This window comes from Idiotropiscis lumnitzeri, chromosome 4 (genome assembly GCF_059441095.1).
Source record: "Idiotropiscis lumnitzeri isolate Australia: NSW breed Sydney's pygmy pipehorse chromosome 4, RoL_Ilum_1.0, whole genome shotgun sequence".
NCBI lineage: Eukaryota > Metazoa > Chordata > Actinopteri > Syngnathiformes > Syngnathidae > Idiotropiscis > Idiotropiscis lumnitzeri.
In genome coordinates, this window is record NC_142394.1 from 29,532,986 (window position 1) to 29,554,144 (window position 21,159).

A 21,159-nucleotide genomic window follows, 5' to 3' on the forward strand; every position below is an offset into this window, starting at 1 on the left:
ATTTGCTGGCATTCAGGACCCTTACGCCAACGTTGACTGCTGTTTGTGTGGCAAGCCTTGAAGCTGCTGACGTCACATCAGCACATTCCGCAAATGAGATTGTGTGTTCTGCTGCCTTGTGGCCACATGACATCATCGCTTCAGCATCTGGGTCCACAAAGGTGTGATTAGGAGAGACATTTTGGATTTGATTTTTTTTTTCCTGCAATCAAGGTAATTTATGGCACTATATATTTATTTAAATGTAGTCATAAAAAAAAAAGAAAAAACTCACCATATAAATGAGGGGTGCCCAAGTCCGGTCCTCGAGCACGCTATCGGCTGATCATTTGAATCAGGTATGTTGGAGGAGGGAGACATCTAAACATCTAAAACTGGGCATATAGGGGCTCTTGAGAAGCGGACTTGCGCACCCCGGACGTAAATAAAGATACTAAACTCTGTGACTCATGCAGACAAAATGAAACCTTCATAAAAATGCACAAGGTTTAATTAGTTCTTTGTAGGACAATAACAAAAGACAAGTATTTTTATCTTAAAAAAACATTTTTTATTCATGCACGTCAGACTACAAACCATTTCTTCTATGAATGAAACATTTCCTAAATGAAAATTAGTGACTGAGCCAAGATGTTTAGAAAGAGGAGCCCAAGCATTCTATTTCATTTGAACATGTTTGCAAGACCAAAACAAAATCGTGTCATGAATCTACAAAGTGTTATGACTTCAACTAGAAAGAGTAAGAAAACAATGCAAATACTTGAAATGGTTTCAACTCACAGTAGATGTGCTCCCCACCTGGACTTACCTGACTTGGGATGTTTTCAGCTTGTCCATGCCCTCCCCCCACACGAAGAGGGCGGTGACTGGGACGCGGGGCGCGTAAGAGTTACAAACGGAGGCGAGGCCTTCGCTTGACTATTTTTTTTTTTTTAGTTCATGACAACACAGCTTGTACGACATTTTTATGAGGACATGGCTCGTCGAGATCACATTTTAGGGCCACACTTGGCGATTTTTAGGGGGGCTATTTTACAAGACTGCACAAATAATTCAGATTTTGGAGACAGGGCATGTTGGTAAAAGGCGATCCGGGTAGCGGTTTAAGCACGTTCTGTTTTCAGAGCTCACGTCAACAGGTTCGTTTTTATTGAGAGTGAAGTGCCGCTCCGCAATTAATACCAAGTTGCGTCGACATTTAAACTCAGAGGTTTAACTAAGATCTGCCAGCTAAAAAGTCACACATTAGAAGCTAATTTAAAAAAAAACAAACAAAAAACGATTTTGGCTTCAAACACTACACTTTCTACATCACAATGGAACAATCAAGGAGGGATTTGTGTAAAAACTAGACCATAAAAAAGGAAAACAAAAGACGAGGACGTCTGCATTTCTGTTCCTTTGCATTTCAGGGGAACATTAACGCGCTCCGCCGCAGACAGGAAGTGGATAGCGTCACGAACATCCGATGGTGGCGAGAGGCGACGAAGGCGAACGACGATCCTGAAAAAGAGCAAATAAGAGTGAAGGGTGTTGGCGCAGAGCCCGAACCGCCGTATGCTTTGGCTGTGCTTCCGCACGTTTGAACCGGAATCGCGGGGCATCACCGTGGCGTTAAACCGGACACACGGACAAGAGCAGCTCACTCCAAGAATTTAGTTTACGCCCTCCACATGCGGCTTTCTTCGTTAAGATCTACATTGTGCGGGGACCGAGTACAGGTTTACATTTTGCCTTTTACATTCTCGACTATTCTCACCTTAACTTCAAAAGCGGGGGCCCCGCTTTTAATAAGCGTAGCGTGCAGGCGGCGGCGGTGGCGGAGGCGGCAGTTGCGGTGCATAGGGGTCCCTGGGCCGAGGAATTCCGTACGGCGGGACCCGGGAAACGGGAGCGATACGAGAGCGCTCGTAGGCGTAGCCGTTACCGTTCGGTGGAACGGCCGCGTTTGGTGCTCTGCGGTGAGGACTGCGATCTCGGCCGTAGTACGCCGACGGAGGAGGGGGCGGAGGCGGCGGCGGCCGACGCTCGTACGGGTCGAGCGGCGGGTTCATGAGACGGTCTCGCGCAACGCCGGGTGGGGGAGGGGGCGGCGGGGGTGGCGGCGGACCACCCGGACCCATGCCGTAAGGGCGAGCTCTGTACTTTTCGTAGTAATCGACCACACCGTAACCACCCCGATCGCCCTCGAAAGGACGGTCAGGGTACATAGCTCGTCTGGGGGGAGGAGGTGGTAAAGGAGGGGCTGGGTAACCGGGGCCCATGGGGCGACCTCTCATGAAGCCCGGTGGGGGGGGCTCTGGTCTGTTTCCTGGGAAAGGCGGGGGCCAAAAGCCACCACCGTCTGGGGGAGGAGGGTACTCCTCCATCTCTTCACGGGGGCGACTTTTGGAAATCTGCACGTGAATGCGTTTACCTGGATGCAACAGGATAACCAGAAAAAAAAGCGTTAAAAACACAGATCACAAGCAGTGCGACAGACACGCCACGTGAAGCACTTACCATGGAATTCTGTATTATCAATACCCTGGATGGCATCCATGGCCTCATCAGAATTTGACATGTGCACAAAAGCAAAATTCTTGATAATGGCACACTCTGTGACTTTGCCGTACTCTTCGAATAACGCACGGAGTTCTTCATCCATTCCCCTTTCCACGTTGGCCACATGCAGCTTGACGGCGCCGTAGTTCTTCCCATGGCTGGCCTCCACGTTGATCGACGAGCCGTGGAGTTTGTGGAGGTGCAGAGCCTTGATGGCTTTGGTCGCAGCCTTGCGGTCATCCATGTGGACGAACGCGAAGTTTTTGACGATGGAACATTCCGTGACCGCGCCGTGCTCCGTGAAGAGGGCCTGGATTTCCTCCTCGGTTGCCTCTTGGGGCAGGTTTCCGACAAATATCTTCACCATGTTAAACGATCTGTTTCAAAATTTAAAACAAATGAAAAATACCGTGCTATGTCTGCTGCTTGTGCGCAGCATGAACACTTCGAGAGACGTTGGATCATCTTCGATGAACGGCGAGAGTAAATGGCCCCTTTTGTCTTCGCAAAATGGCTGCCATTCATTCAACCCGGGTAGAATATTTACATCAATATCCAAACTTTGTGTAATGCGAATTTTCTGCCATTCACAAAGCGATATTTTCAACAATAATGTAGTTTGTAATGCAACCATTGGCTTTTTAAATGTTTTTATTTATCTTTAGAAATACAAGCCAGTCTCACGCTAGCCGTATATTTTAGCTTCCGCTATGTGTTAATTGGCACGTCTTTAAATAAACGACTGACCGGCACACAAGAGAAAATGTATGAAAACCCTTTTGTTAAAAATAAAATCAAATACATGAAAGTGATCCAATATAGTTCATGAGTTCTCGCCTACCTTTTGTTGTGAGCAGCAACCGGCGGCCTGCATGAATGTCAACCCCACTTCCGCTTCCTGCTCAACTCAACTACTTCCACACTGCCCCCTATTGTTCGGATGATCGAAATGGGCATATTCATGTAACGGTATAGAAAAGATCGTAATGCCTCAAATCAATCAAGTGTTTTACCTTGGTCCTATTAGGTGTATTTTAAACCGAGCTACGTGATCTAAATCCTAGAAACGTGTAGGGACGACTTCCCGTTGGATTATTCTGTGACTGTTACGCCCTTTCAACACATTTGCGTCTTCACTGACTTCCCATTCTTTAACCTGATTTCAGAGGAACAGTCATATTTGTATACACTGATTGAACTAGAATGTTCGATTGAGAGGTTGAGTTCTGTCTTCCACGTAACAGAAAGTTCGAATACTGTTTCAACGCAATAAAATAAAAAGGCTCACTTAAACATATTTTCAGCTCTACATGCTAAATATATTACTAACAAAACGTGGTTAGCTTCTACTTCTTTTCTGTAACGTCAAACCGGTTTTCCCAGCATATCCCCCCGACACTGTCTTGTGAGGGTGACGACACGGGGAGGGACTACAACTTCCCCGAAAAACAAAAAGTTTCGTTGCGCAGCACTTTTTCTGATTATGCTCAACGCGCTAGCCACGTCTACAATTGTGTACCAACATAAGGTAAGACCAACACATTGGGAGTGTACGAATGTGTTGCACGTCAGCGCTCAATTTGTCAACTCCTTTCCCAGATTTCCTCACAATGGACGTGTCCCAGACAATGGAGACAGAGGAGGACCTCCTGACGTGTCTCCGCATCAGCTTCTACCACCCACAGCAGCAAAGCAAGCGTCTTTACAGTCTCCTACCACTGGGCAATAGGAGCAAACATCTGGCAGACGAGTCTGTCCGCTTGGGGCGAGATGCCCAGTCTTGCACCTTCGCCCTGGCTGACCCGCGCGTCTCTCGCAAGCAACTTTCCCTGCAAGCTTACCGGACCGCTGATAGCCCGGAGATGATGTTCAGCCTCCAGAATTTGTCTCAGACGGTCAAAATGTCCGTGAACGGAACAAGCCTGGACTTCTTGCAAAGGGCGGATCTCCCAAGTAAGGCCCTGGTGCGGTTCGCCGAGTACGAGATTTTGATCGTCAGGGAGGCCGGTGAGGCCAAGCAGAGCTTCGAGGTGGCGCTGGAGGTGCTGTCTGTGCCCCCATCTAGGGAGACGGGCACGTGCGATCCCAGTACCGTGCCCATCATGGACACGGGTGCACATTTGATAGCCCACCAAGCCCAAGTTCAGGTCCCTTTGGAGACTGATGAGACACTCATGTTCAACTCACTTGACATCCCACCATCTCTCAAAACTTCTGCTATGCTGTAGTTTTTTTTAAGCACCTTTCGAGAATTTCATTTTTTACTGACCCCAAAACTGTGCTGTACTCGTCTCTTCGTTTTAAATTCATGTTCTGATAACACTCCTTCAAAGCACTGTGACCATTTCGACTTATTGATGCAATTAAAGTCCTTAAAAAATAATCAGTGTAGTATTTAATAACATCTTTATCTTAACAAGGACTGTGAACCATCATAAAAAAATATATATATCAGAGCTTAAAATGTGCATTGTCCATCACAAAATAAAAAGATGCAAGTTCATCCAGTAGGAATACTAATTTAAGTATTTCAGCCTGAAGGCGAGACACAAAAACTGTTCTCAATATAAAAAAATATTTTTAAAAAGTTGATATGCCCGTTAAAAAAAAAGGGGCACACATCTGTGACAAATAAGTGCGAAACGTGTAGTGCTGACATCCTTGAGTGGAGAAATGTGGGACCAAAAATTCCCTCTCGAAAAAAGCTTCAATAGCGAGTCCCCAGGTTTCGTTCCTTCAGTGCATGTTGCTCAAAATCCGCAGCCGCTTGAAATGACTCCCAGCAGTAGATGGGCCTGCAGACAAAAGGGGTGAAAAAAAAAAAGCTCATTTTCCAACAACCAACCCCATCAAGATACAAAGAGGAAGCCAGTAGAGTTGGGACTACACTGAAACTGATCGCTGTCCGCCATGTGCCTCATCAAGCTGCACCTACCATGGACTCGACGTCTCTGGGCGAGTAACAACCTAAAAAGAGCAAAGACTGAAAACACCGAGACAGAAATCCAACTATTACATAAGCAAATCATTGGAAGAGCTGACCCGCTAAAAACTAAACATTTTATGAATAGTTCATTAATTAGCCGCTTCTAATCGCATGCTTATTTTATCAAGCGCAAAAGCACGGAGTTTGTCAAGCGTGCGATGAGAATTGAGTTGAAATAAAACAAGTTACTTCTCAGCTTTGAGTCTGACCACACCTACCCGCCGTCGAGCTGCAAACCGGCGAGGACAGACAGTGAAAACATCTCCACGCCGTGATTATGATCGCCGCTTGCGACGAGCAATGACTTGACAGTTAAAACTTGTCACGTTTGTTTTCATCTGTTTATTAAAAATCCTTCAAACGAGAGGATGGGCTGAGGGAAAAAAAAAAAAAGGCAATCCTAACTAGAACCACACACAACGTTGCTCTCAGCGAGGGGTAAAAAAAAAAAGAAAACACACGAAAAATAAAAGCACATAGAGATAACTAAAAATTGGATTTGACATGCGTACAGGTCGGACAAGTAATCCACTATTTTATGAAACGTCACACAAGTGTATAGAGAAACACTGCGACGCCTTTCGTTTTACTTATTGGGAAACCAAAATCAAGTCTACACAAAAGCTACAATAGCTGTTTTTAACAAAGATTTTACATACCATCTGAATTACCGGAATTTATGGCGTTATTCTAGAGGCCATGTGAACTGAAAGACGGAAAAGCAGTGTAGTAGTGCGACACACCGAACTAAGCACTGAAATCCAAACTAAGAATTCGAAGAGTGACACAGAGGAACAAAAAAGGCATTGACAACTCAGAAAATGTACGTGAGTGCGACAAGGAATCGCAGTTTTTTTTTTGTTGTTTTCTTTTTATAAGAACGTCGCTGTCCGCAATACAGTATCTTCCAGTAAGTCTCCGGCGAACGCAACGCAATCCACCATAGACGTGCGGGAGCGGGGAGCGTATAGCACCATGCGCATCAGCAGACGGCGTTCTTGACATATTCTAAACCTGGAGAGAGAGAGCATACCACACGTCAAGGAAGGGGTTTTAATCAAGGTACACGCAAGACTGCTTGTTTGATAACAGCATACTTTTTACGCTCGCTAACACTGAATGGATGCTTCGATTAGATCTGAGCGAGCTTTGACGGGTGATGATTTAAAGCGCCATTCTACTTCACACGCGTCGTTATCTACTCGTTCGGTTTGGATTATTCTCACACAAACCCTGCTTTGCTCACTTGTCAGGTCCAATGATCTGTACTCACCTCCGTGTTACACCCCGGGGGCCGGGTAGCCGCTATAGTTGGGCTGAGGCGGTGCAGGAATGGGACCGCTTTGTGCAAAGTTGTTCCGGGCGTACGGCGGTGCATACGGCTGAGGTTTCATCTGCGGGGTGAAGCGAGTGCGCTCGTAGGAGTACCCGTTGCCGGCCGCCGGAGCAGGCGGGGGAGGAGGATGCGGGGCTCGTCTAATGGGGCTGCGGTCACGGGGCATGTAGGGCGCAGGAGGGTGGGGAATAGGCCGTCGCTCGTAGCCTTCGTGGGAGCCCATCCCAACGCGTTCTCTTCCCATCGCTGAAGGTGGGGGCGGCGGTGGCGGCGGCGGGATGGCCCCGGGGCGCCTATCTTCATAGCCCGGAGCACCATAAGGACGTGCGCGGAATTTCTCGTAATAATCCACCACCCCTCCGCCGTAGCCTTCGCGCTCGCCATAGCTGCGGTCGGGGAACATTGGCCGCCTCGGAGGAGGCGGCGGCGGAGGTGGGGGCGGGTATGAGGACATGCGACCGCCGTACGGAGGCTCGGGATGGAAGCGGGGAGGATGAGGAGGATGAGGGGGATAGAAGCCTCCTCGACCTGGGGGCGGCGGACCAAAGTCCTCTTCGCCTGAAGCCCAGGCGGGCTTACTTTTTGACAGCTGCACATGGATATTTTGTCCTGGATGAGAGGGAGGGAGAGATGGAAATTAACAGATGTGTCACATTTCAACATCAAATTGGGTGTTTCAATAGATTTAATTCAAATACACATTGTGTTCATGTAAAATCTTCAGCTGCCCACTAGGTGCCACAAGCAGTGACGAGTTAGAATCATTTGAGAAGACCAGACTTCTCTCGGTGGGAAAACCTTTCACTCTATCAACTCATGATTTTCCTTGCAACCTCTCAATTGACTTACCTTGAAACTTTGTGTTATCCAGGCCCTTTATGGCATCCATGGCTTCGTCAGAGTTGGCCATGTGAACAAACGCAAAATTCTTCACGATAGCGCACTCAGAAACTGTGCCGTATTCTTCAAATAGCTCTCGCAGCTCTTTCTCAAAGCCCCGCTCCACATTGGCGATGTGGATCTTGACCGGGCCCTGATTGTTCCCTCGGCTGGGCTCCACGTTCATTGGTCTGCCGTTTAGCTGATAGAGATTGAGCTCGCGGATGGCTTTTGTGGCTGCCTTGCGGTCGTCCATGTGGACAAAAGCATAATTTTTGTACTTGGCACATTCTGTTACCGTGCCGTAAGGTGTGAACAGAGCTTCGATTTCCTCCCTTCCCGTCTCCTCGGTCAGGTTTCCGATGAACAGCTTAACCATTGTTGCACCGGGGTTTGGCCCTGCACGTGGTACAGACGATAAATGTGAATATAGACCTCGAGAAATTAACACTTTGCAACCCAAGAGTCCACAAGAGAACCACCAAAAAGACTCAAGGCGACTTTTGATAAAATTGCTTTTTTAACAATCCGCATTGCACTCGACAGCTCATGCTAGCCACAAAGGGGCTAAGACGTTAGCCACTTCCTGATTAGCGAGCTACCAACGGTTGCTACTAGCGAGCTAACATTAGCATCAGGCTACATTGGAGCAAAACGTGGCTCAAGAATGATTAATTCACAAGGACTTTTTACTGTTACACCGAAAGAGATAGTTTACACTGAACGTGTAAAACGATTATTAAAAAAAATCAAACAACAACCATACTTTCCAGTCGTCTTCGACAGCCCGCACTACCACCAAGTCGAAACCGCTGGAATACGAAACTCAATGGCGCACACCGGCGAGGGAATGAAGTTATTAAATCCTATTGGCAGGTTAACATGTCGCTCAAAATATCTTGCACGCGATTGGTCAGGCCAACAACCCTTGTTATCGATTTGGATGTGCGTCATTTCCGATTTAAGAGACCCCGGCGTAGCACGTTAGCAATGCATTAATTCAGCGCCATACATTATTTCGTCCAATAATCATTTAAAAGGCGACTTGCAAAGCACATTATGTAAAACACACACGCCTGCGTTAACGAATATGCGTAATACTCTCACAACGTGGTTACAGTTAAGAAACGGCACTCACGTTTGCGCGTAAACTTCTTTGATCCTTTGTTGTTGGCTGTCTAAGTAATTTGTGGACGTCATCTGTCAACGTAATGTAATGTAAAAGTACCTCGTACTTAACTCTTTAGAGATGACATTTAGGCATTACCACAGATGAAATACTATCTGCATAATAAATGAGGTAGCAAATGTGAAAATACAATGGACAGTGAAAGAAATAATGTCAGCTGCCGCAACAGTTTGCTGAATTTGACATTCGAATAAAATGCCATAATGTATTATTCATAATCTTTTATGATATGATGGGCAACATTTATGTATTTATGCCTCCGGTAATGTCCAGGAGAGAGCGCCACAGGTAACAGGGAATCAACGCACAGTCCTAACTTGTTTACATCTCACCAAGATGTTCAAATGCGGAGAACTTTCGTGCCAAAATGAAACAAAAGTCTCTGAAACAATTACTTGATTTATTGAACTCAAGAATCTCTTTCACATGATAAGCCCCAGAGTAGACTCAGGTCATCAACATGGTGCCCCAAGGGCCACTTGCAGGCCTGTTATAAAAACAGCTCACCAGGAATGTGACATTGTAATTTTCTAGGAACGGTGTAGCAGTGATCAAGAGAACATGTCCACGCTTGCTGTGGTTTATAGAATGCAAGTGTTGCAAATTGAAATTTGAAAAAAAAAAAAAATGTGAGTTTGTGAAACTTGTATACCAAATAATGAAAAGTCCTTTATTGCCATCAGTACACGAATGCAGAGACAAAAAAATCTGACAAGAGAAGTGAACTGTACAACCAGCACACTCGCACACATACAAAGTGCAGCCAGCAGTCTTTCAACAGGACGTGAGGGTTACAGATACAGGAGGGAATACAGTACTCACACAATGAGGTATAAATGTACACAAACTCGCACACATGCAACTGAAACAACCAACCAAACAAACAAAAAAAAGATACAAGTGCTCTTTCACACTCTTAAAAACACAACACACAAGTGAGCAGTAATGCCTAACAAGCAGCATCCGAGTCATCTCAATGCAACCACACTCGCGTTTATCTGCCCTCTTAATTAAAACCTTTGGTCATGTGGATGCTTGCCTGTTATGCCCAAACGTTGCCCGGCTAATGTTGTACGGGAGACTGTGTAAGTTGCGAGCCAGGCGACCGACAAGTGCCCTTCTCTCGCTCGACTCGGACATTCAGTGTGTACGTTAGCAGCGATTCTATTGGATGAAACCAATGGCTTTGTAAGTCCGATTTACAACACCCTCTCCTCATGCACAGGAACAGGCGCCACCTACGAATGGTTAGCCTAAGTGTCATGCAAGTTAGAAAAATAGACTGCAAACCCACAAGACAGAGAAATCAAAAGTTCATCTCCAGAGTAGGGGTTGATTTCATTTCCATTTTTTATTTCATATTTTCTAAGATGTGGAAATAGCAACAAAAAAAAGTATCATGAGCAGAGAGCCACCGAGGGGCTCCCTCAACCCAAAAACGGACACCTTGTGTTGCGGCCCTTTACGTTTGTGCCAGGCGAGCTATCACCTGTTCTCGCACCTGGATTTTGTGTGCGTGTGTGTGTGTGTGTGTGTGTGTGTGTACACGCTTACGTGGCTCTCATCTCATTTGAAGCGGTCACAATCCCACAGTTCTTAGCCCCCCCCAGGCCTTGGCCAACAGCAGCATACACCCCCAAGGAGGTGGTCGCCCCCACGTGTGCATTCGGAGCCGCGCGCCGCCGTGGTGTGTGGAGATTGTGGATGAACGCTCGCGCTACTTCTCTTTTTGTGTACGGTTGAAATCTGCAGTTTGTCACGTTTGGAAAGGCGTCCCAGCCACCACTTGGGACGTCAAAACAGGGAAGGGGGCGGGCGTTGTGACGCCTCACCTCCATACCTCCACCCCTTTGCTGATCAATTAGGATGCCTGACGATGCGTTACATTTTCAGCCCTCCAGTTTTAACGTTTCTACGCTAACAACTTCTGTGTTGTCCATTCTATTTGGAATGAGGAAAGTGCCTTGAAATCAGGTCGTATGGCACCCAACTTGACCCCCCCCCCCAACCCCCAGTACAGTATCGTCCTCACTCTTGTGACTCTAGCACTCCCTCAGTCAGTTCTTTTTGCGACCCAAAAAAAAAAAAAAAAAAAAAAAAAAACAGAACACACCTTTCCTTCCCAAGATGGAAACAAAATTTTTTTTTTTCAAATTCAAGGCACAATGTCTATCAGTAATCCAAAACACTGCGACGCATTGGACTATCTGCTTGTGTGTCGCTCGCCAGTTTACACTTCTCGCGCCTGCACTTCAACGCCGCTGAAAGACGCGTCTTGAGACTGTCGAGTCCAAACCAGTGATAAACAATGAAAGAAACCAACGGAAGAGAGACGAGAAAAACTAGTCCTTTTTGTTGTGTCTCAGTATTTTCCTTTAAACTCAAGTCATATCCACCAGTTCTTTTTTGGCAAGCTACTTTTTTTTTTATGTTTTTTTTCTTTTTTTAAATAAGCACTATGTACTGATAGATAGGATATAGCATACACCGTGGGTTTTTATGTTGATGCGTCGTTTTTTTTCCACTCTCATAGTATGGATTCAGGAATTTTGTCAGGTACTTTTCACTCATCTGTTTTAAGGTTTACGTTAATGCAAGCAGGGACAGTTTGCCATGGAGTCTTGCTCGAGACTTGGGTTTGCGAGGGGTGAGGCGCACTCATTACGAGACGCCGTTGACCAACGTTAGAGTCTCGCTGGCTGGTGTCGTGCCATTGCTGGATGAACGCTTAGAAGGCGTTGGCTCGTCCGTTTTGGTGCTGGTCCCGTTCTCCTGTGACGGGGGGAAAAAAAAAAAATCCCATGAATAACAGTTTCATACCCACAACTTGTAAGCATTTTCTGCATGTACCTTGGGTTCAGGACCAGTGTGGTTTTCCTTCAAGGGAAGGTTCTGTCTGCTCTGGGACTCCGGACGGGATATGTAGTCAGCCACGGTCACTAAATCATTAAAATAGTTTAGAACAAATGCATACCAATACCATGTATCTGCATCAAGCCAATACAGTTTTTTCTTTCTGGATATGGAGGACTCGCAACAATGACAATGGCCGATACCAAGGTGCGCTCTTGTGATCATTTCAGTATCAGGAACTAACTGGCATTCATGGCTGACAATGTTTTTCAAAGGGAACTGTATCCATGTCAAATTTCTCATATGCCCATGAAGAGGCCATTATAAGATGCATTTTTTTACAAGGTGTATATTATTAACATATATATTTTTACATTGTTTTATGTATTAAAAACATAAGACAAAATCATTGTGAAACAAACAAATGCAACATGTTAAATCTGAAAAAAAAGACACTAAAAATTTACATTGAGGAAAGAAATGATCAAAAATTAAAAAAAAAGAAAAAAAAAGGCATGGCCAATTCAATCTCAGATGAAAAAGTTATCTTGAATCAGACAAGATAACATTCCAGCACAGCTGTGGTTTAGGCAAATAGGAAAAAAAATAATCCGAAGAAAGCTGTGCCAAAACGTGATCTAATGTCTGATTAAAGATAACTTTTTCCTCTGCTATTGAATGCGCCATGTTGTTTTTATTTATTTATTTTATTTTAAAATTTTGAGTTAAACATGACACACATTCAGCTACTAGTACCACAAAGACAGATGTCAAGGATTAATGTCCTTAGAACTTCATGAATGAAATGTATTGCACCACGCAATACGATCTGTAAACTGACTGGCTTTACCGTCATAACTGTAAATATGAACTATCGGTCGATTTGACACGCCCGTGCCTACGGCGACGTACACGCACGTACGTGCAAAGTGTAGGAGTGTGCTATGTTCGTGGCCGTCCCAAAAACTAACAAGGAGGGGGAGAGAAAAATGAATGCATGCATGTTCTGCATAGTCCGACTAAGCCTAAGTCTTGAAAAAAAAATAAATAAATAAAAGCGGTATTGAACGTCCCAAGATAAAAAATGTCAGCTCACCACTATCGGCCGGCTGCCGATCGCAGCTGGCTGAGTCTCCCTCGGGGCGACTGCCACGATTGCGGCGGCGGCGGCTTCGGTTGCGGCGCTGGGGTCGGGCCTCTTCATCTAAACATCCGATGAGGGCATACAAGTCAAGAGTTTTTGGACCTCAAGTTGCTGTGTGCTCGACAGAATGCTGGCACATTTCTCACCCAGCCCGTTCTCACTGGGCCCAGCCTGGCTGTCAGACTCGGTGGCGGCGTCCATCACATTGGGCTCCTGGTCGTTACGGCGACGACGGGAGCGTCTCCGGCGCTCTCCTCCCGTGCCTTCGCTGACGTCCGTGTCGGCCAGCTCGCCCTCACCGTCCAGCAGGGCGTAAGGGTTACTGTCAGGGTCCCTCAGCACTGGAGACGCCAAAGCACAGCGGCCGCACAATTCACATTTACAAACAGACTTTGACAATCTTGCATACACATTAACGAGAGGCTACCTGAGCTGATCGAGTTGGCGGGTTTGGACCCCGGCCCGCCGCGTCCTCGTCCAGAGTTGGAGCCCCGCCCGCGACCGCCCCTTCTGGAACTCCTCTCGTCTCCGCCGATGCCGCGAGCCCGCTGGTCGCGCTCGTTTACTTCCTCCGACTCAGAAGCATTGGACATCTCAGAGTTTGTGCCTGCAGAGGTAAAAGTGCTCTTACTTTCACTTCTGGAAAAATGAAGAAAAAAAAGAAGCTTTTCAGCCGTACCATATCCAGAGTACATGCTGTTGGAGGCCCTGCGTCCCCTGCCGCGACCTCCGTAAGTGCGGGAAGCATGGAGCGAGTTGTTGCTCTCGTCAGTCAGGTAGCCTTTCTCTCGCTCGGTTCCGGCTGGCGCGCTTCGGTTCTGAGGCGTGCGGTAGCCGACCCCAATCTGGCGGAGCTGCTCGTCAATCTGGAGACGCTCGAGGCGCAGCTGCTCCACTTCCTGGAAACATGTAGCGCGGTAAGGAAAAAAAAAAAAAAAAAGGCAAGGTGAGGTGCATTTAAATATCTGTTTGTGAGGAAATGTTATTCTATCAACTGCTTGTATACATTTCCTTAACAATCTTGAACCCTGTCTTTTTGGATTTACCCATAGGTGCATCGACTCAACCAGCAGATAAACGAGCTCCCAAGGAGTAGAAGCACCTGGGGGTTAAAGCCAGACACTGGCAAGGTTTTTACTTTCTGGACGTGAATTTGACACCTCGGGGCAAATGAAAATGTTGGTACTATTTCAGCAAACACATTGGCGTCACACCAACTCGTACTGGTTGATGTGTGTTTCGTGACTGCCGCAATATGGCGACCGCTCCGGCTTATCCAAGCAGTGGGCGGACTCGGGCAACGTGGCGTCTAGGTGGCAGCTGTCTGCCAATGACAGCTGGACTTCAAGGGAGATGTGGGGGGGGGAGGGCGTGAAGGGGATGAGGCACAAAGAGGTGCTGGGGGATGGTGTTTGCTGCTAATTTGGGACGCTGAGGGTCCAGATAGGTGTAATCTAAACTCATAGCATGCCGGTCACCCAATCTCAGAGAGAAGGGCTATTAATAAGAGCACATGAGGTAAGGGCAAAACGTGGCACACTCAGCAGAATTGGTGCTTGGCAGGTGGTGCAAACAGGTGATCATATATACGAATCCCCACTACACTAATTTATAATAAATAAAAAAAAATAATAAAAAAAGGCCACCTTCACACACTGCAGATTAAAATTTTGGTCACTAGTAGAGGGCAGCACATGTGGGTCACACTCACCTGGAGGTAAGACACGTGGTACTCCAGCAGCGCCTGAGCGTTGCTGATGTTCTCCTTCGTCCCCACAAACACAAAGGGAACCATGCCCTGATACAGAGAAGGGGGGAAAAACAGAAAGGAGCATTGATGAGTGTGTTTCTTTTTCTTGATGACACTATTTGATATAGTTTGAAACTAAACATGGGAAAACTCAGCAACAGACCATCCGACGTGTAATCAAAAATAAGCTCACAGCCAAGTGCCAGTAGCCAACATAAATCGAGTGCATTAAAACATGGCCAGTGTCAAAGCAAAAAAGCACACGGAGCATCTAGACTGTGCCACACTTAGGAACATTTGTTATTTTCAAAGTCAACGGGTGCTATTAGGTGACGGGGGGAAAAAAATAGCGCAACGGTCCATTCACCTCTTTGCTGCCGGCAGTGTCGTCCCTGCCTGCCCCCTGCCTGCCTACCTCCTCGCGGGGAAGCTTTTTGTCATTGTCTCCCTCGATCCTGACGCGGACCACGCCCGACTTGTCCACGATCTCCTGTATGACTTTGCCGTTCTTGCCGATGACTTTGCCTGCGCACGACACAATATCAGAGTTGGTGCGATGTGGCGATGTGGATGATGTCGCCGACAACGTGAGCGCCTTTGGGGAATGTACTCTCACTCACCGACAAGGTCCCTGGGTACCTGAAAGTAGTCTTCTTTGAATTCAAGGTACTCTCTTGCTTGCTTTACTGCCTCTGGAGACTGCAACGCAACACAACACAAAAGTCAAATTAAAAACCCTGAAAGCAATACTGACCATTAGTGATAGACTGATTATCTTGGCAGATATTGGGTATTTTGCCGATTATTGGTATCTGCCTTTTTTTTTTTTCTTTAAACTTTCAAGGCCGATAAATTAAATTCACTCTCTCTGCTGTGCTGGTGGCCCTGCCTGCAGAAGCAGATTGACCTGCCCACAACACCAGTGGATTGGTTCCTTGTGCAGTGAATAGCAACAACAAATTCAACAAATGAATATCGGCTTCAAATATCGGTGAGCGTATCGGCCCAGCAAAAAAACAGTCTATCACTACAGACCATACAGCCAAGCATAGGCGTACCTCTCCGTAGATCCTGAAGGTACAACTCTCTTCTTCCAACTCAATAGCGGTGACACCGGGTACTTTGCGGGCCTGCTGGATGTTGGCCCCGTGAGAGCCAATGGCAAGACCCATCAGGTCCTCTCGGACACGAACCTCCTCCTGGTATGCTGAAGCTAACTGCTTACTTGTCTAAAAGAGAGCAGATTGTACGGAATAAACAAAACGGTGGACGACTCGCGCGGAGAGGGCACGACGAAAGGATATCGTTTACCTCCAAATGTTTGGTGGCTTCTTCGTTTCGAGACATGAGCATGAGCTTCGTGCGGATGCTGCGGAAATGCATGTCGCTGAGAAGAGTGGCGCGCTTTACCGTGGTTTCGTTTGTTGACTGGTGACGGGAAAACATGAAAAAGGTTCACAGGTGTGGAACGCCACATAGGTCGGGTTCACCCGAATTGGAGAAGCCACATCGTGCAAAGAACACGAGGCTAATATCGGCGAGTACGAACCAGCACGATGAGCTCGTGCGTTTGGGCACTGAAGAAGATGCAGTTGGCGCCGATCGCTTTCCTAAAGTCTTTATGAATGTTGTCGCCCGCGCAGCTGTTGATGACAAAAGAACGAGAGACTCAGCTGCGACCTGAAGGCAACAGCATTCCTTTCGGCAACAAAAAGCAGTTTGGACACTTACATGTCCCGAAGGTCCTCGGGGACTGCGATGGTGACTTTGTGGAAGGAATTTCGCGTGGAAGGGCTGTTGGGGTTGAGGGGCCTGATGCGTTCCGCTGTGACAATCTCGTTGTAGGTGGCGTCGCATGCCGCATATTCGATCACGTAAAACTGGAGGAGTATTCAGATAGAAAAACTCAACAAAACATTTTGTCGACATTCAAAAAAGACGCCAAACGATCAACTGTTGCTTTTATCTACCTCGCCTTTCATCATTCGGACCCGGGCCAGCCACCAGCCACACGGCTCCTGTTCATTAGCCCGGGAGTAAACCTGCGAGGAAAGACAAAGAATAAATCATGACATTTAAAAAAAAAAATAAAAAAAATACAACTCTGACTGGTCGGGCCTCAACTTGTGGTCTGTAACAACTGTTAACGTTTGTAAACAATGACACATTCGTGGTGGCTCATCAAATGACGCTTACAACAGAGAAAATAAATAAATCAAACTTGAGTAGCACAGATTCCAAGCGGCAGAGGCCTTACCTCCACTTCCTCTCCTTCACCAATTTCCTTGTTGAAGTCGGTCGGAGGTGGCAACCGCACGTCGCCGAAGGGTAACTGGCGCTCTGGCTGCCAGCTTCAGTGAGACAAAAAAAAAAAACACAAATAAATGCCAATCCACACCCACCCAAGTCTTATCAAATAAATAAATAAATACAGAGCCAAGTTCAAAGACGTACTTCGACACATGAGTGACAATCTTGATTGGATCGCGGTCTTCACACTAACAAGGATTGTAAAGTGTCTGGCTGCCATAAAGTTTTATAAATGACTCCGGAAGATGACTGAGCTGTCTCATTTACTCGAGGCATCATTCCGAAATAAATACTGTAAAAATCTCTTCAATAACACGCACCCATGTGTATCATATATATATGCATATATCATCAGGTGCTTGAGAATCCAGCTCAAGGACGGAAATCAAACTACTTGACCCGAGACCCGCCGCCGCCGCAACAATGCTCTTTTCCACCCCATACGCATGATTAAGGTCTTTCGAAGTATTCTGAAGAAAGAAAAAAAAAATCATACTTTTGAAAATCTTGTTCATGCCATGTACGCTTTTTTTGTAATTTTCACAGGCTATTTTTTTTTTTTACTTTTAATCTGATTCTGCTTTTAAATGTGATACTTTTAATAACAGTATATGAATCAGATTGAGTTACATTGTGTTTGAAATGCTCTATAAAGCTGTGACTTTTTTTTAAACAACCCCTAGATACCAGAATATATCTAAATGCGAACATTTTTCATTTTTATCAAGCCCCCACCCTCAATTTGGGATATTTTTTCCTCGGGTTGGGGGTTATTATTCACAGGATTCTACAGCAAGCAAAGTTCTGAATATCAACTGCCACGTGCTTCATTCTCGTCAGAGCTGCGCGAGCATGCTCTCCGAGTAAGTAAAAGGGGGGTCTCGACAGAGCGTGGTGGTGGGGGGTGGGGGGCGGATGCGTCCCAAAAACAGCACAGGCCTGCCATGCCCCTCCTGCCAACCCTGCATACCTTGGGCGAGCCACTATTTTTAGGGGCACCCTGCACAGCACTGCACTCAGAGCCAAGCAGATAAAAAGGGTCCAGAGGGAGCGTTGGTAGGATGATGTTGGTGTGGGTGGGGCAAAGACGGCAAAGGCAACCACTAACAGTTGGGGCAGGCGGGGGGGTCTTAAGGGCTGTTAGAGATCTGTATGGACAGCTGCATTCCAAGCACAGGTGCCAAAGAGGAACATTTTGTAGTGAGCGCATAAAGAACCGGCCAGAACCAGCATTGGTATCTCAATCGCAACATATTGCTACATTTACACACGCTCAAGGGATTCAAACTTACTTGTTTTCAAACACAATGGTGAGAGAATCATCGTGGACATCCTTGATGTACCCCTAAGAGAGTGGAGGGAAAAAAAAAAAAAAATGGGTGTGTATTTTTATTGTCGCAATCAGTGACAAAGATGCATTTAAACAACATTTGGCATGCAAGCCTTTTTTTTTTTTTTTTAAGAAAGCAGAGACATTGCAGTGACACAACCACCCTGTGATTTCTGTCAGCGTGGAAATGTCAGGGGCCAAACAACATACTCCCTTCGTGAGCGTGCATGTCTGCAATGGGCACAGCGAACAGTCAGGATATGTGAATAGAAAGCCACCGTGACTGGAGAGTATCTCAGCCGACACTCGCTCATGCTGAGCAATGGCGAGACAGGAGCAAAGTGGTAGGAGTGGCCGTGGCGTGCCTCATTGTGACACTACCCTACAAGGGACATAAGCGGTGTCCATCTTGGCACGTGATGGATTCACCTGCTGGAAAATGCACGTTGCTCACTCCAGGAGACAAATTACTTGACATCTATTGACAATCTGGAAGGATTGACAAGATTAAACATGTATACATAAACGTTCATTTACAGACGTTCCTTCGGGAGATAGATGCGCGCCAGATTGACTAAAGGTGTATCGGGGAGTCCAGTCCGTCTTCCTGACGTGACTCGTAAGGTGGGGGCTATGTCACGACGACACCACGTCCACATTTTGGGACCATGTGGCGATCAAGACAGTAAATCAAGTGGGACAGCTGCTTGACGGGCGTTATGTGGAGACGCGTTCACCAACAACCGATTGTCAGACTTGTAAGAAAATACACCTAGATGCGTTAACAGAAAAGTCATTGTGGCAAAACTTGATTCCTCATCTAGGAAACTGGGCTCATGTGCGTTAGGGTCAAACTGTCACCCAGTAAAAGCCAATGACAGGTGAGGCCTTTCGAAGGAGAGTAAATTTAGTTTAAGGGCCTGCAGAACACGCAACAAGGCTGAGGTGCTGAAGAATACATGGGAGGAAGGGTCACGAGACATTGACGGAGAACTAAACTAAGTGATGACCTAAAGGTTATGACTACAAAAGCAACAAGAGGGACATGGTGCCATTCCACAGCATTCTTGACTTAAAAAATGTCACAATCACTTCTCAAACACATTTTACGTGGTCTCCCTAATGACATGAATGTGTGTCATTATGTTTTCACCAGAAAACATCTCAAGTCAAATACAAACACGTGACCACACATCCATTGAGTCTTAATCGTGTGGAAGAATTGAAACTAAAAGCGACACTTTGATTTGGTTAGCTTGAAATGTAGCATCCCCTCAAACATGCCCCACCACAGTTGTACCATGTACACGAAATTCAAGCTTTGAAAAGACACAACCGCATTGTTGGCGTATCCGTATCGAAACTGGGCACAAATCACGTTGCCAAGCATGATGAGAAGCACAACGAGCTCGCGTTAGCTGCGCTTAGCTCGTGCTAGCTGCTCACCCCACAATGACCAACCGTACCGGGACGCCAAAGCATCCTCGTTTGACAAAAAGCCCACTCGACTCGGGTTCATATCGCCCAAGTGACCGCGTGAGGCTTTCGCCAGCGCTGCGGTTCAACGAGCAACATGTTAAGTTATTACAAAAGAGCAAAAGTTCGCTCGTGGCGAGCAGTCAGCCACACCGGAGCCAGGTTACCTTATAGAAGGCCCCATTCGAGCCACGAACTTCCACGGTCAGCCCGTCCATACTCGTCGGTAGCTCCCCACGGCTGTGCTTGTCTGAAGCCGCAACGACCCCGTCGGGTAGCGAGAGCACCCCCAGCTTCGCCGGCAGTTCGCCGCTCCCCGGCCGCTTGTGGATGTCCAGCGTTTCGGGTGGACGTAGGAGGGGTAGGAGGTGAAGGGGGTTGGGGGAGATGGGTGTGATGGTGGGGCCAACTAAATCAACGCAGGCACCGTGCTCGGCTCTGCTCTTGTCTCGTCGCGTCTCAAATGCCGCCGGTGGCACAAAGGGCACGGACACACGGCTGCGTTGTGTGTCGACTTGCCGGGTGGAGGAAGCACGGTGACGACGCTCCGGTAGGACGGTTAATTAGCTGCCAGGCTAGCTACGATCAACACCTTGATCCGGGCTGTAGCGATGCTAGCCACGGGTAGCCTCCGTGCCTCAAGTGTGGCGCAGTCGTGCTATTGAAGAACTGAGGGGGGGAAGCCAGTCCGTCAGCCTGCCGGGTAATATTCACGGTTGTCGTCCAACGGAGACGTGTGCGGTGCGGTGTGGTGCACTGAGCGGCGGGGCGGGCGACACCTTAGTGGAGCTAGCAGCCCTCTCCAACTCACGCCGATTGAGTGAATCTGTGAGGGTCTGAATGACCTCAAACCCCCAACGAAGCCCCGCCCATCGTGGAAGGCTGCTCTGTGATTGGTCGAGAGCCTTTGAATCGAATGATTCAAGGATTGAAAGGCTTTATATTATGAAAAGGTAAACAACGGATCTCCTTCTTTTCAAGTCTAATCAATTGTATTCGTGTCACAGAAAAAGATAAAAGGCCTTCGGATGCCCACACTTGACAAATATTAACATCCCCGGATTTTATCCCTCAAAAGGGCAAGGAAAAAGTCAAACTTTTTAATTTTTTTTTTTACAAAGGCTTGTCTTGCATACAAAATTCCATTCAAGAACGGAACGAAACTGCTGATCAAGGATTCCTAATTGATATTTTAATACATCACTGCCTACACAAATAATAATTTTAATGTATAATTTTAGCCATTCAAATATGTACTCTAGGCCATTGATGCTACTTGGGGGCCACATCAGGCAACGCACTTCCTAAATCAGATAACAAAAATGCTATTTTAATCCGGACATAATATGTGCTCTTTATACA

The 21,159-nt window shown here is 46.8% G+C and overlaps 4 protein-coding genes across 7 annotated transcripts; 1 reads left to right on the forward strand and 3 right to left on the reverse strand.

The window, feature by feature from the left end:
* Positions 1–1,127: 1,127 nt before the first annotated feature.
* Positions 1,128–3,543, reverse strand: LOC148339110 (RNA-binding protein 4.1-like). Its single transcript, XM_088293736.1, has 4 exons — positions 3,386–3,543; positions 2,503–2,921; positions 1,760–2,416; positions 1,128–1,503 (listed from the first exon to the last, which is right to left on the reverse strand). Exons 2-3 carry the CDS (start codon positions 2,909–2,911, stop codon positions 1,788–1,790), a joined length of 1,038 nt encoding a protein of 345 aa, XP_088149862.1. The 5' UTR covers positions 2,912–2,921; positions 3,386–3,543; the 3' UTR covers positions 1,128–1,503; positions 1,760–1,787.
* Positions 3,515–5,674, forward strand: tifa (TRAF interacting protein with forkhead associated domain). The gene is made up of 2 exons (XM_088293738.1): positions 3,515–4,072; positions 4,144–5,674. Exon 2 carries the CDS (start codon positions 4,155–4,157, stop codon positions 4,770–4,772), a length of 618 nt encoding a protein of 205 aa, XP_088149864.1. The 5' UTR covers positions 3,515–4,072; positions 4,144–4,154; the 3' UTR covers positions 4,773–5,674.
* On the reverse strand, positions 4,925–8,637 carry LOC148339112 (RNA-binding protein 4.1-like). 3 transcript variants are annotated; one of them, XR_015842864.1, is made up of 5 exons: positions 8,512–8,637; positions 7,716–8,144; positions 6,804–7,475; positions 5,480–6,544; positions 4,925–5,339 (listed from the first exon to the last, which is right to left on the reverse strand). XR_015842864.1 is itself a non-coding variant. In XM_088293735.1 (4 exons), the coding sequence occupies exons 2-3, from the start codon at positions 8,122–8,124 to the stop codon at positions 6,811–6,813; spliced, it is 1,074 nt and encodes a 357-aa protein (XP_088149861.1). In that variant the 5' UTR covers positions 8,125–8,144; positions 8,512–8,637; the 3' UTR covers positions 4,925–5,339; positions 6,804–6,810. The 3 variants fall into 3 exon arrangements, 2 of the variants coding, with proteins under 2 accessions (XP_088149861.1, XP_088149860.1); XM_088293735.1 differs by lacking the exon at positions 5,480–6,544; XM_088293734.1 differs by having other exon boundaries at positions 4,925–6,544.
* A 953-nt stretch (positions 8,638–9,590) lies between these two features.
* On the reverse strand, positions 9,591–20,649 carry fxr2 (FMR1 autosomal homolog 2). Of its 2 annotated transcripts, none has more exons than XM_088294215.1 (17): positions 19,965–20,649; positions 18,284–18,336; positions 16,939–17,032; positions 16,652–16,723; positions 16,413–16,561; positions 16,231–16,324; positions 15,993–16,109; positions 15,740–15,910; positions 15,302–15,380; positions 15,097–15,206; positions 14,643–14,729; positions 13,611–13,830; positions 13,359–13,538; positions 13,078–13,272; positions 12,884–12,991; positions 11,785–11,873; positions 9,591–11,706 (listed from the first exon to the last, which is right to left on the reverse strand). In XM_088294215.1, the coding sequence occupies exons 1-17, from the start codon at positions 20,013–20,015 to the stop codon at positions 11,596–11,598; spliced, it is 1,980 nt and encodes a 659-aa protein (XP_088150341.1). In that variant the 5' UTR covers positions 20,016–20,649; the 3' UTR covers positions 9,591–11,595. The 2 variants fall into 2 exon arrangements, with proteins under 2 accessions (XP_088150341.1, XP_088150340.1); XM_088294214.1 differs by having other exon boundaries at positions 15,049–15,206.
* Positions 20,650–21,159: the final 510 nt, after the last annotated feature.